Below are 15,001 nucleotides of genomic sequence, written 5' to 3' on the forward strand. Positions count from 1 at the left end.
TACCTATTATGGAGGTGACAGCAAAAGGTGATGTTCTGTTTCGATGCTCTACTTGTCAGGTAAAATGAGTGGAAGTACTGTAAAATCAGGGTCTTTAATCAACTGTCACAGTCTCATATGCAGCACACAGGCTACAGATTAAAACAAACGGCTAATTGCTTGCTTAACGATTCTTTCACGGAAAGAAGGAAGATAAAGGTTTAACTTCCCACTGTCGACGTGGTCAGTAGAGACGAATCAGAAGCTCGAATTGGGGAATAATAGGGAAGGAAATCGGCAGCATAAACGTTATCTTATTGATACGATTACCATCTTACCCGAAAAAGCGTGCAGCGTAGGTGTGTAACCAGATTTTGTTAGTAAATTCCTCTCATGCTTACTTCATGCTTCATTTTTAATAGCACGACATGACCTAATTGGAATGAAAATACTGACAATTGTTAGATATGTACCACTGTTGTGGCAATGTTTATGAGAGATGATGTGAAAGATTTGCAGTCAACAGATTAGCCCACAATCTCAATTTTAGTATTTTGTGAGCTCATGAACAACTGTGTAATCATTCCGTATAATCTTTTTGAGTTGAAACTGCCCTTTAATTGAGAAATGTTTTGTATCTTTGTTCAAAATGTGAGGTTTCAGACTGTGTATAATTTTTTTTATTTTCGCTTCATTTGTTACAGGCTTCTGGATGAGCTGAATGCAATGCAGTTGGTTCCCTTCGTGGCCACGACGCTGGTCGTGGCGCTAGTGTGGCCCTTGCTAGCTGCCCGTCAAGACGGTAAGTTGATTTCGCTAGAATCCGTGGTGATTCCTCTCCACGTATAAACTGCTATCTCTGAGAAGAGACGCTAATAGCCCGCGTTAATTACTGATCTTGTGGCGGCATGGAAATTCTGTAATCATGCCAGCGAAGGATCTCGTTGCTGATGAGCAGCTCTAATTAAAAAATGGCGCTCTCCTGTTACCTCCCACACTACAAGTCTGTGTCCAGAATTCTTTATCTGTACCACACAATTTTTAGAATTGTATTGTCAGCAACACAGTATATCTGCTGAAGTAATAAAAAAACTAAAAATTTTGCTCCATTGCCCGTAGTCCAATGACGGCAGAAAGAGTTTTAAAGTTGAGATAATCATAGTTTGCTAATTTTTTAGGCCTAACAAAGATATTATTGGGTTGCGTGCTTTCCTGAATTTCCAGGTCTCAAAATCACTACAGCTTACTTAGGCACACACAAAAGCAGTGAAATTTGACGGTGTTCCAACTTGTGGGCAGTTGCAATTACGATCTGTCGTATTCTCTCGGTTTTTTCATTCCGACGGATAACAAAGCTGTGATATCGATACGTTGTACATCCAATTACGTATCCTAAATACGACGCTAGGCGTTAAACGTTTGGGGTGGCGTTTGGTCACGTAGTGTAGCAAGACGCCATACGGGGTGTGGTCGAGGGAGTCTATTGTACCACTATCACCTTTTCCATTCGCAAACGGAGTACTTCAAAGACGATCATCGGTACGTCTTTCATACAAGCAAAAATTTCTCTTATTGTTGGGGAAAATTGCCATTGCTGCTGCAGTTCCTGGGAGGAATTTATGTGTTCCAGAATGAATTCTTCACTCTGTAACGGATTGTACTTCGCTTTCAAATTCATTGACGATTTCAAACTGAGTTTGGAACCAACACTCGAATACGCAATCCTGCTTTCCACAGGCAGTGCTCTGACCAGTTGAGCTAACCAGACACGACCGAAATGGTGCCAGTACCTCTATCTTACGTTCTAAACTTGGCAGAAACTCTACTGCATTCGTTGCTTGACTAGTACTCCTGTCAAAAAGGATATTGCGGACATGAAGCTAAGCCATAACCTATGGGCAGCGGGTGTTTTCCAAGATCAGTCTTTGACTCTGTAGCGTGTTTTGCAATTTCGTAACAGATTTAAACTGTGAGCAGCATCGGATACGAGAATTACCCTCGGAACACAAAGTTTCGGGATCGAATCCTAGTGTAGCACAGAGTTTTAATTTATCAGGGCGTTTAAAGTTATATGTTTTATAACTCGTTTTGGAAGGTAGCTATTTTTCTTTCCTAAATTAAATTTGCGTTTCGATAAATTAAGGGCATTGTAATTATCATTATTTACTGTTAATTTTGAGAAAACTTTCCGCGCTGAGAGACATGCCAGATGCAATACGTTAGGGAGATTGGAGGGGATTGTTTCCTTCCACGGTAACACCGTTGTAAAATGTAATCGACTAATTTCCCATCAGTCTTAAGCCACATTTCACACTCTTAGCATTCTCTCCATATCTTAAGCACCATCTTAAAGTTCATTTACAGAATTCATGAGAAAAAGACAATAATACTTCAGCAACTTTAAATGACGTCCAGTATTGAACGTCATTGTTGGCAATATTACCACAAAGTAGAAGTTATTTCTGACTTTTCATTAAACAGTGAACGTTTTCCCATCAGATCAAGTCAAAATTGGCTTGCCTACCTTGTGTTCCACAAGTTTCTGTCCAACGCAAGCAAGGAAGAGCTCATAGACCACACAACGTGTTTCTCACTTGTAGACGCAATTCACACTGGTCTCGTCGCACGTACCAAGCAAATTGTCATCTTGGTTAAGGGCTTGCGCTCCCATTCAGCTGGAGTGGTATTCAGATTCAGATTAAAGTTTCTTAAATACCAGGATGATTCCGTTGAAAATAAATGGAAATTACTCCTTCTCAATAGTGTTCTTCGAGAGCTTGTGTTCCATCACCAGTGACTTTTCGACGTGTCCGTGATCCTCCTTTCTTTTCTTTTCTTTAGTCAGATGTCTTTAGCTAGCACCTCCAAAGCTTAGATGTACAAGGGTCTTTCAGTAAGTAATATCGCACAATTTTTTCTCAGAACATATTTACTGTCAAAAGTTAGAATTTCGTGACAGCATCAATCAGCATTTCTTCTACATGCGCTATTTCCCTATATAGTTTCAATCACGTTCTAGGGCGTTTCTTTCGCCAGCGCTGTATAAGAGCATGTATTTCCTGTTGATAAAAGTTTTTGTTCTGGCTTCGTAGCCATGTTTTCACAGCATGAACTGCGCTCTCATCATACTCAAAGCGTGACCTGCGTAGAGAATCCGCATCTTCTGACACTCCAAGTGAACACCGACTACAGAAGTGGTGATCCTGATGGAACTCACTGGAGTAAGACACAGCCAACATGCAGCAGAATTAGAGTAAACAGCGTCATGCGAATTCCACCTGAATCAGTAACAAGTAGTGTAACTGTCACTCTAACAATGCCATTTGTTCTCGTTTAGAAGGTGAGCGCATTGCTAGTATAAAGGGAAAAAAAAATTCGCAGAACGCTACCTTTGAGGAAACGAATGCATTTTATGGAATCTGATCAGCCAAAAATTCTAGTAAAGACACTAATAAAGCTCTTGGGAGGACCCTCAACAAATATTACAGTAGACAATTTTTCACAAGTGTTCGGTTGTTTCAAAATACACTCCTGGAAATTGAAATAAGAATACCGTGAATTCATTGTCTCAGGAAGGGGAAACTTTATTGACACATTCCTGGGGTCAGATACATCACATGATCACACTGACAGAACCACAGGCACATAGACACAGGCAACAGAGCATGCACAATGTCGGCACTAGTACAGTGTATATCCACCTTTCGCAGCAATGCAGGCTGCTATTCTCCCATGGAGACGATCGTAGAGATGCTGGATGTAGTCCTGTGGAACGGCTTGCCATGCCATTTCCACCTGGCGCCTCAGTTGGACCAGCGTTCGTGCTGGACGTGCAGACCGCGTGAGACGACGCTTCATCCAGTCCCAAACATGCTCAATGGGGGACAGATCCGGAGATCTTGCTGGCCAGGGTAGTTGACTTACACCTTCTAGAGCACGTTGGGTGGCACGGGATACATGCGGACGTGCATTGTCCTGTTGGAACAGCAAGTTCCCTTGCCGGTCTAGGAATGGTAGAACGATGGGTTCGATGACGGTTTGGATGTACCGTGCACTATTCAGTGTCCCCTCGACGATCACCAGTGGTGTACGGCCAGTGTAGGAGATCGCTCCCCACACCATGATGCCGGGTGTTGGCCCTGTGTGCCTCGGTCGTATGCAGTCCTGATTGTGGCGCTCACCTGCACGGCGCCAAACACGCATACGACCATCATTGGCACCAAGGCAGAAGCGACTCTCATCGCTGAAGACGACACGTCTCCATTCGTCCCTCCATTCACGCCTGTCGCGACACCACTGGAGGCGGGCTGCACGATGTTGGGGCGTGAGCGGAAGACGGCCTAACGGTGTGCGGGACCGTAGCCCAGCTTCATGGAGACGGTTGCGAATGGTCCTCGCCGATACCCCAGGAACAACAGTGTCCCTAATTTTCTGGGAAGTGGCGGTGCGGTCCCCTACGGCACTGCGTAGGATCCTACGGTCTTGGCGTGCATCCGTGCGTCGCTGCGGTCCGGTCCCAGGTCGACGGGCACGTGCACCTTCCGCCGACCACTGGCGACAACATCGATGTACTGTGGAGAACTCACGCCCCACGTGTTGAGCAATTCGGCGGTACGTCCACCCGGCCTCCCGCATGCCCACTATACGCCCTCGCTCAAAGTCCGTCAACTGCACATACGGTTCACGTCCACGCTGTCGCGGCATGCTACCAGTGTTAAAGACTGCGATGGAGCTCCGTATGCCACGGCAAACTAGCTGACACTGACGGCGGCGGTGCAAAAATGCTGCGCAGCTAGCGCCATTCGACGGCCAACACCGCGGTTCCTGGTGTGTCCGCTGTGCCGTGCGTGTGATCATTGCTTGTACAGCCCTCTCGCAGTGTCCGGAGCAAGTATGGTGGGTCTGACACACCGGTGTCAATGTGTTCTTTTTTCCATTTCCAGGAGTGTATATTGCAGGGAAGGATTGTAGCAGTGGGAATTTCGAGACAAAACAACAAGTAAATTTCACCAGAAATGACGGCTTTCAAATCTAGAGCTGTTTCATCCTCATCACACCGTTCTGAACACCATTTTACAACTATAGGCCATTTACCCAGAAAGAACAGATGTGTCATACTGCTCCGTTCTCTGCACCGCTGTGCCACAGTAGATAAAGGTCGTAAAAAGCAGCCAGAGATAATTCTGTTCAATAATAAAACTAAGTCAAGAGCTGACGTAAACTACAGTCAAAAGAGACTTATGCACATATGTAACAGATGCAGCACCCATAACTAATTTGTGTTTATTTTCACTGGAACATCCCAAACTACTATGAAGGCAGATCTGATGAAAGGTAAATATTCCTCAAGGAATCAGGACAAGAAGTGGAACGTTCTCATATGGAGAAGAGGGGCAACAACCCACGACTTCAAAAGAATCTTCTAAAAGCAATGGCACGTTTTGGAGTTACTCGCCAACAGCCAAAGATTAAACAACATGTTCCATGTGCCCACATATGTTAGACAGAAGTGACCAAACATGTAGCAAACGCAGAAGAAATATTTGCAAAAACATAGGCAAATAATTTCTAAAGTAGGCATTTTTCATGAGGAGAATTTCTAGTGTATGTCCAGTAAAATTTGAAGTTTGCTGTTTAATCTCAATAAATTATAATATAATTCGTGATATTGTATTTCTCATAGTAAAACGAAGGTCATAATATAATAATAAATAATCTCTTATTCATTCTGTGCCATCAAACCCATCATAATTTCATAATATTGTTTTAATGATAGCTTTTTCCTTTCTTCTGAGGTGGGGGTCTCGTTATCCTTCTCATGAATTTTTACGAGTCCAGCCACTCATTCATCCAAGGGTTAAAAACTGTAAAATTGGAATTTGTGTAAATTTTTTCTCACAATTTTGTGAATTTTAATTGGATAAAATTGAAAATTAAATCGTTTTGTTTGCCTGGTCTTCTTGCTACGAAACAACTGTGCTTGCAAGGGGTAAGTGTAGAACGAATTGTAAAAGTAAGTAGGTTTTGCATAAGCTTTACATTAAGTCTCGCGGAAAAGTTTAAATTAAAAATGTTAACGAAATTGCAGACTGTGACGATGGCGTAATAGCCCAGTCAGTGAAAATAAAGAAAGGTTGAATATGGGAATATTCGTGTAGTCGCAAATAATTGTACGGTACTATGAGGGAGGGCCATGAACAAAATATTACAAACATAAACCCTGATAGGCAGGGTGACGGGCGGATTGAAAGGGGGGTGGGGGGAGTGTGGCGGTAAGGTTGCGTTTGAAGGTCAGTTGTGCAATTTTTCTTGAATAACTCAGCAACTGCGGCCACTGGTGGAAACTTATCCCAGTAGAAAACTAAATTAAATTAAATCAAATCTTATACAAAAAAGGCAGTGGTCATTTTCTCTCTTGGAGTAATAGTTTGCGCGAAGAGGATTAGAAAATATTGAAAATCTCGCATGACGTGTGTGCGCTGTAGCTTAGATGGTTTTCGTAGGCATATTCGAGATAGTTTCCCAACTTGACAGGTGACAAGTGTCCTGTATCAAATTGTTGGGCACGTCTTCATCTGCACCACTGTTTCACGTTGTAAACAGTTACTGTTACACCTCTTATAATGTCTATCGTATCTGGCACTGATCACATACTGACGAACAGTGCCGGCCGGAGCGGCCGTGCGGTTCTAGGCGCTACAGTCTGGAGCCGAGCGACCGCTACGGTCGCAGGTTCGAATCCTGCCTCGGGCATGGATGTGTGTGATGTCCTTAGGTTAGTTAGGTTTAATTAGTTCTAAGTTCTAGGCGACTGATGACCTCAGAAGTTATGTCGCATAGTGCTCAGAGCCATTTGAACCATTCGACGAACAGTATTCAAGTATTGGTCGGATGAGGATTTCGTAAGCTATCTCCTTTGTAAGTGCGTATTCATCTACATACGCTGAAGCGCCAAAGAAACTGGCGTAGGCATGCGTATTTAAATACAGAGGCATGTAAACAGGCAGAATACGACTTTGCGGTCGACAACGCCTATATAAGACAACAAGTGTCTGGCGCAGTTAGATCGGTTACTGCTGCTACAACGACAGGTTATCAAGATTTAATTGAGTTTGTACATGGTGTTATAGACGGCGCACGAGCGATGGAACACAGCAACTACGAGGTAGCGATGAAGTGGCGGCTTCCCCGTACGACCATTTCACGAGTATAATGTGAATATCAGTAATCCGGTAAAACATCTAATCTTCGACATCGCTGCGGCTGGAAAAAGATCCTGCAAGGACGGGACTAACAACGACTGAAGATAATCGTTGAACATGACAGAAGTGCAGCCCTTCCGCACAGCCTATATGTCAGCAGGGCACTGTTCAAACTGGTGGAGACTCTGCAGTGGTGTGGGGCATGTGTAGTTGGAGTGACATGGGACCCTAGATACGTCTAGATGCAACTCTGACAGGTGATACGTACGCATGCATCCTGTCTGACCACCTGCATCCATTCATGTCTATTATGCATTTCGACGGACTTGGAAATTTCCAGCAGGACAATGCGACAGCCCACACGTCCTTAATTGCTGCAGAGTTGCTCCAGAAACACTCTTCTGAGTTTAAACCCTTCTGCTGACCACCAAACTCCCCACAAATGAACATTATTGAGGATATCAGGGATGCCTTGCAACGTGATGTTCAGTAGAGATCTCCACCGCCTCGTACTCTGGTGGATTTATGGACAGCCCTGCAGGATTCATGGTGACAGTTCCCTCCAGCACTACTTTAGACAATAGTCGAGTGCATGTTACGTCATGTTGCGGCACTTCTGCGTGCTCGCGGGGGCCCTACACGATATTAGGCAGGTGTACCAGTTTCTTTGGCTCTTCAGTGTAAATGCGTAAGTCGACTAGACAGCGAACGGTTCGCTGTAATTGTGTACCCACGTGTGTGGTGGTCTGTATAATTGATATGAACATAACAACGCAACAAGGACTCAAAGTTATTCGTAAATTAAACTAATGAATGCTATTCCAAAATCGTGGTGAGTAAATTAATTGTTTTATTTTTCAATGCAAATGCAGCGTTCTGGCTGCACAGTGTAAGCTAAAAGGTCAAGAAGTAATTTAAAAAATGAATAATAAAACAGCAGCATTCAAAATACAATCGACCTAGTCTTACTAACGATAAATATGCATCGGTGGGAAACCAAAATTAAAGTAATTTTTTCATCTTTCTGACAGAGAAAATTATTTGTGAAAGATCTTACGATGAGGAATCCTGTGGAAGGAAATAATTTGTGAATTCTTTTGTTCCTGTACTGAATATTTGACCTCTGATTTGTATTACTCTGGACGCCGATGAGTTCCATTAGCAGCTCGTTAGAGCCGAGGGAGGCAGCTAATGCGCATAAAGGCAAAGCGTGCAGCTCCCCGCAGGCTTCTCAGCACACCTCATCGCCCGTCTATCCATCCATTCCTCTCAACCCCTTCTCTGTCTCACTTCCTTTCCAATTACCTCTCCTTATTCTGGTATCATTTTTGCTTGCCAAAAACAATGCATAATAAAACAAGTATACCGAATTGTTATTTTGGTGCCATGTTGCATGTTGACTTTACGTAACTGAATTGCTCAAAATGGCTCCGAGCACTATAAGACTTAACATCTGTGATCATCAGTCCTCTAGAAATTAGAACTACTTAAGCCTAACTAACCTAAGGACATCACACACATACGTGCCCGAGGCAGGATTCGAACCTGCGACCGTAGCGGTCACGCGGTTCCAGACTGAAGCGCCTAGAACCGCACGGGCACACCAGCCGGCTCTGAATTGCTCAAAAACGGTTTTGAACTATCCTCATGACTCGCATAACACTTCATTTCTTAGGTCGCAATCTCTTTCTCAGTCCTCTTTTGACGACAGCAAATCACAACAAACAGCCACCAATGTAGTGGCCGTAAAAGTAAATCTATATTCCACTAGGAGTATAGATTTAGCAATATAGATTTACTTCGGTGTCTCCTATCGTGCAGCTAGTGCGAGCTGTTCTGTAAACCGACATGCCTCTTGAGGAGTGATTTTCAGCTTAGACGGTGCATGCATTGACAGAATTTACGGCGAGAAGATTTAGCACCACGGAAGTTATTCTCCTTAATGGCGTCCACCACATCGACGTCAATCGAACATTCAACGGTATCTTGAGTCACAAAACATCGATGAACTGTTGCTCGCGCTCAAAAAACTAGTTGATAACCACTACTAACATGCACGGTCAACTGACATTAATGTGACCACCGCCTATGCTCGGACGTGAACGTGCGATAACTACTCATAGGCAGCAGGTGGCAGCACTAGCAGCGGAAAAAAAAATGGCTCTGACCACTATGGGACTTAACTTCTAAGGTCATCTGTCCCCTAGAACTTAGAACTACTTAAACCTAACTAACCTAAGGACATCACACACATCCATGCCCGAGGCAGGATTCGAACCTGCGACCGTAGCAGTCGCGCAGTTCCAGACTGAAGCGCCCAGAACCGCTCGGCCCACTAGCAGCGGAAGGTATACAGGGTGATTCACCTAACATTACCGCTGGATATATTTCGTAAACCACATCAAATACTGACGAATCGATTCCACAGACCGAACGTGAGGAGAGGGGCTAGTGTAATTGTTTAATACTAACCATACAAAAATGCACGGAAGTATGTTTTTTAACACAAACCTACGGTTTTTTAAATGGAACCACGTTAGTTTTGTTAGCACACCTGAACATATAGTCAAATACGTAATCAGTGCCGTTTGTTGCATTGTAAAATGTTAGTTACATCCGGAGATATTGTAACCTAAAGTTGACGCTTGAAACCTCCGACGTTCAGTTGCGTGTTGTAACAAACACGGGCCACGGTCGGCGAGCAGCATCTGCAGGGACATGTTTACGATGACGACCGTGTTTACGAGTGTGGCTGTAGTGCACTGTTGTGGTTTGATCTAGCTGTCGCAGTGTCCGCATGTAGCGCTTACTGCTATTGTTATTCTGCATTCGTCTCCGCACGCAGACCAACTGTTGTACACCGTGTTACCAGACGTCTGTGATAGTGTAGTGTTGTAGGAACTGTGATCATGGTGTACTCGAACTCTGAAAAGGCGGAGATGATACTCATCTATGGCGAGTGTCGACGAAATGCAGCTGAAGCCTGCAGGGTGTATGCAGAACGGTACCCGGACAGAGAGCATTCAACGTGCCGCACATTGCAAAACATCTACCGCCAACTGTATGCAACAGGTATGGTCGTTGCACGCAAAGGGGTCCGTAACAGGCCCGTCACAGGAGAAGCGGGTGCAGTTGGTGTTAGCTGCTGTTGCCATGAACCCACACATGAGTACACGGGACATTGCGAGAGCCGGTGGACTGAGTCAAAGTAGTGTCATGCGCATACTGCATCGTCACAGCTTTCACCCGTTTCATGTGTCGCTACATGACTTTAATCATCGAGTGCAATTCTGTCAATGGGCATTAACAGAGAATGCGTTGCAGTTCTACCTGTTTACCGATGAAGCGGGTTTCACAAACCACGGGGCAGTGAATCTACGGAACATGCATTACTGGTCTGTGGACAATCCTCGCTGGCTCAGACAGGTAGAGCGACAGCGACCGTGGACTGTAAATGTATGGTGCGGAATCATTGGCGACCACCTCATTGGTCCTTACTTCATTTCAGGGGCCCAAACAGCTGCAAAATACATCGCGTTTGTACAGAATGATCTGCCAACGTTGCTCGAAAATGTCCCACTGGAAACGCGTCGACGTATGTGGTATCAGCATGATGGTGCACCTGCACATTCCGCAATTAACACTAGGCTGACCCTTGACAGGATGTTCGACGGGCGTTAAATAGGACGTGGAGGACGCATAAATTGGCCAGCCCGTTCTCCTGATCTTACACCTCTGGACTTCTTTCTGTGGGGTACGTTAAAGGAGAATGTGTACCGTAATGTGCCTACAACCCCAGAGGATATGAAACAAAGTATTGTGGCGGCCTGCGGCGACATTACACCAGATGTACTGCGACGTGTACGACATTCATTACGCCAGAGATTGCAATTGTGTGCAGCAAATGATGGCAACAACATTGAACATCTATTGGCCTGACATATCGGGACAAACTCTATTCCACTCCGTAATTGAAAACGGAAACCACGTGTGTACGTCTACCTCACCCCTCATGGTAATGTACATGTGCGTCAGTGAAAAAGACCAACAAAATGGTGTTAGCATGTGGACGTAATGTGCTGTTCCAGTCTCTTCTGTACCTAAGGTCCATCACCGTTCCCTTTGGATCCCTACGTAATTCGGTGCTCTACGATACACACGATCGAACAGCGGAGGAGTGGTACTCAAGCGTCAACTTTAGGTTACAATATCACCGGATGTAATTAACATTTTTCAATGCAACAAACGGCACTGATTACGTATTTGTTTATATGTTCAGATGTGCTAACAAAACTAACGGGGTTCCATTTAAAAAAACGTAGGTTTGTGGTAAAAAACATACTTCCGTGCATTTTTGTATGGTTTGTATTAACCAATTACACTAGCCCCTCTCCTCACGTTCGGTCTGTGGAATCGATTCGTCAGTATTTGATGTGGTTTACGAAATATATCCAGCGGTAATGTTAGGTGACTCACCCTGTATAATGCGTGTTGGGAGAACGCGCATAACTGTGTCCCAACTCGGACACAGAGAGATTTAACTAACGTTCAGAAGCGGCAAGATCATTGGCTTTAGGACCAAGGATGGTAGAATTTCCGAAAGGGCTAAGTTTTTAAAGTGTTCGCATGCCGCTCGGCTAAAGTATACCGTGCATGGCAATATGGTGCTATCCAAAACCAACGCCGAGGCAGCTATGGTGCACCGGGGCCCATAGAAGACAGGGATGCAAACGGTTGCGGAGATGTGTACGGGCGAATAGACGTGCAACTATTGATTAACTGACAGCCCAGATGAACCTTCGGGATGGCAACAGTGTCTCCTCAACGACCGTATCAGCGAACGTTGCTGCGTACAAGCCTCCCCCTGGTTCTTGCACCAATGCCGCCTGCCGTTCATCGGCGACTGTAACACCTCGGTTCAGTTTGCAGTGATAAAAGATATAGAAAAAAGAATTTAAAATTAAGAATAGAATTTTTAGAAGGGAAAATAGTGTAGAATCAGAGTTCGGTAATTGCAGATCAAAATTATAGTATATCAGGAAGTAGTTTAACGTCTAAGTACAGCAAAACCACGGAAGCTCCGTCATGGAGAAGGCAGTGACAAACTCTTGTGATGAAAAACCTATAAAAAGGCCTGATCGTCATTATATTGGAACGTTACGGACATATAGACGACAGAAACTCAAATTATCTGCTGATACGAGTGAATTCAGAGGTACCGGTATTCAGATATTAACGTGTGGACTTTTGAAAATGTCGTGTACCGTTAGTTGCGAATCTGAACGTAGAGCGCGGGCATATCGACATTGCGGACTATTTAGATTCCTCCAGGCTAGGAACCTTTTAAATAGACCATCATCCATCACCATCTTAATCCTTGAATATAGGCTGAAAGTGAAATACAAGAGTGTTGTACTTATTTCATTTACCTAGTACTAATCAGTGAAGGTTTCACGGAACCAAGCCGGTCGGAGTGGCCGAGCGGTTCTAGGCGCTGCAGTCTGGAACCGCGCGACCGCTACGGTCGCAGGTTCGAATCCTGCCTCGGGCATGGATGTATGTGATGTCTTTAGGTTAGTTAGGTTTGAGTAGTTCTAAGTTCTAGGGGACTTATGACCTCAGCAAGTGAGTCCCATAGCGCTCATAGCCATTTTTTTACGGAACCAAAGCTGTTCAGCAGTAGGTCAGCACCATCTAGCGGAAAGCGTAGGCATTAACTAACACGCTAACTGAAGTGAACGTTTACGTGTTTTACGGACTGCTAAATATGAACTTTTGTGACTCTTTGACGTCCCTACTCCCTCCGAAAGGTGGCTCAGACTGTCTTAATCATAAAAGGGGAGAGTTTTAGCCGACAAAATTATTAAATAAAAGCGATATTTACAAGACTCGCAGTAATAGCAAAATACAAGGCCCGCACCTCATCGGAGAGTCGTCGCTGTCAAGTCGGGAAGTAAAGCCGGAAAACCTACCGACGATACGTATCTACGAGCAGACGTCGACGTGGAGTACCTGAACAGGGAACCACAAGAGAGTTGGGGATGCTTCACGACAAAGGCTGGAATTTGCACGGCAGTATCGCAAATGAACGTCCACTGAATGGTGACACGTGGATTTTCAGGCGACAAATGGCCATTGGCCTGTACGGCGCGACATGTCTGAAAGCAAACACCCAGCAACAGTCGTCGGAAGGGTCCAGGCCGGAGGAGGGAGCGTTATGTTCTGGGGAATGTTTTTATGGCATTGCCTGAGTGATCCCGTCATTCTGGAAGGCGCAGTGGATCAACACAAGTATGCACCTACCCCAGGGGATCATGTTCACCCCTACATACAGTTAGTTTTTTCTTGGCACGATGGATACCAGTAGGTCAATGCAACGTGTAATACAGCTCGCTGTGTACGTGTGTGGTTCGAAAAGAGCCACGATGATTTTACCGTACTCCACTGAACACCAAACTGTACGAATTTAATAGGAATAGAGAATCTCTATCGGGCTGTTCGCGCCATGGATCATCAACCGGAAAACATATCGCAGCCAGCCATGGCACTGGCGTCGGCATGGCCCCACATTACTCCCGATACCTTCAAGAACATAATGACTCTCTTCGTGCACCTCTCGAAGCGGTCTGCGCTGCAAAAGGTGGTTATTCAAGCATTTGACAGTTGGGCACATTAATATTACTGGACTGCATGTTATGTTTCGTAGGTACCCCATGAGAACTCAACTAACCTGCGTCTTTTGGAGGCAACTGGCATGGAGGGCCTGTCTAACCAGACACTTCGCAACCATCCCATGACCAGTGTGGCCTCTAGGCGTCCGTTACTAACGACGTTAAAAATCCTCAGCATCGTGGTAGGTTAATTAAGTGCACAGGCACCTCGAGTGGAACTTGTATCAGTACCGTCGCATTCCCTTAACCGACGAGCGCAGGAGTCTTTTCTTGACGGGCGATCGTCGTTGAAGAGTATGGAGGTGGCCAGATACTGCATGCCGAGATGGATCCAAGCACCTTACAACGCATGGAGTGAAGCAACACGGTAATGAATGTTACACAGCAAGGTATCTCGATTTTACAGCTGTGAAAGAATGTGTGGTTTGGAATAGAAATTCTTTATTTTGGTCATTATATTATTTTACTCTAACAGTGAAGTTATTTTCTTAGTTTCATTCCCCGCACGCTTTGAATTTAGTCCTCACACGTGTGCAGAAATGCAGGTGGTGCACAACATTTTTCACTAGGTTATTACCAGCGTTCCTACTGGAGCACAAAAAATGCGAATATGCTCTTGTTTATTTAAATTAAAAAACGGTGGCTGAAAAGTGGATATCCAGCTGCCTTCTTTTACCTTTCTCAGCACCTTTAAAATTTTCCAAAAAGCCTTGGGATGAGAGCATATTCACGCTTTTGTTAACATGCAACTCGCCTCAAACTCCCATGAACTCCCCTAACTGTAACTCACTTAGACCCACCAGTCTGTCGCTGTAAGTCGCTCATACTCATCCACTCCCAGTTGCCCTATCTCACTCACTCGTTCAACCAAGCTCATTATCTCTTTGTGTCTCTCTGTAATTGTCTCCTGTGCCACAGCCACAATCCCCTTTCTTCTGTCCTACTACTACTACAGTCACCTCTCACAGTCACTGTGTCCCTCTTTCTCTCTCTTACTGCTACTATCTCATTCCTTCCTTCCCACATCTGCAGTATCTTCTCACTGTCACTATCTCTCTCTTCCTCGTTGTCATTCTCATAGACTCTGTCTCTCATTATCACTGGCTGTCACTCACTTCAGCTCTTTATTTCTCTCTATTCCCCCCCCCC

General features: G+C 44.8%; 1 protein-coding gene across 1 annotated transcript in view; it reads left to right on the forward strand.

The window, feature by feature from the left end:
- The first annotated feature begins 685 nt into the window (after positions 1-685).
- Positions 686-15,001, forward strand: part of LOC126469563 (uncharacterized) — a 635,094-nt gene continuing 620,778 nt past the window's right edge. Inside the window, exon 1 of the mRNA XM_050096682.1 lies at positions 686-781. Within this exon, the coding sequence (XP_049952639.1) occupies positions 706-781 (76 nt within the window). The 5' untranslated portion in view covers positions 686-705. The remainder of the gene's footprint in view (positions 782-15,001) is intronic.

This window comes from Schistocerca serialis, chromosome 3 (assembly GCF_023864345.2).
Source record: "Schistocerca serialis cubense isolate TAMUIC-IGC-003099 chromosome 3, iqSchSeri2.2, whole genome shotgun sequence".
In the NCBI taxonomy this organism is placed as follows: Eukaryota; Metazoa; Arthropoda; class Insecta; order Orthoptera; family Acrididae; genus Schistocerca; species Schistocerca serialis.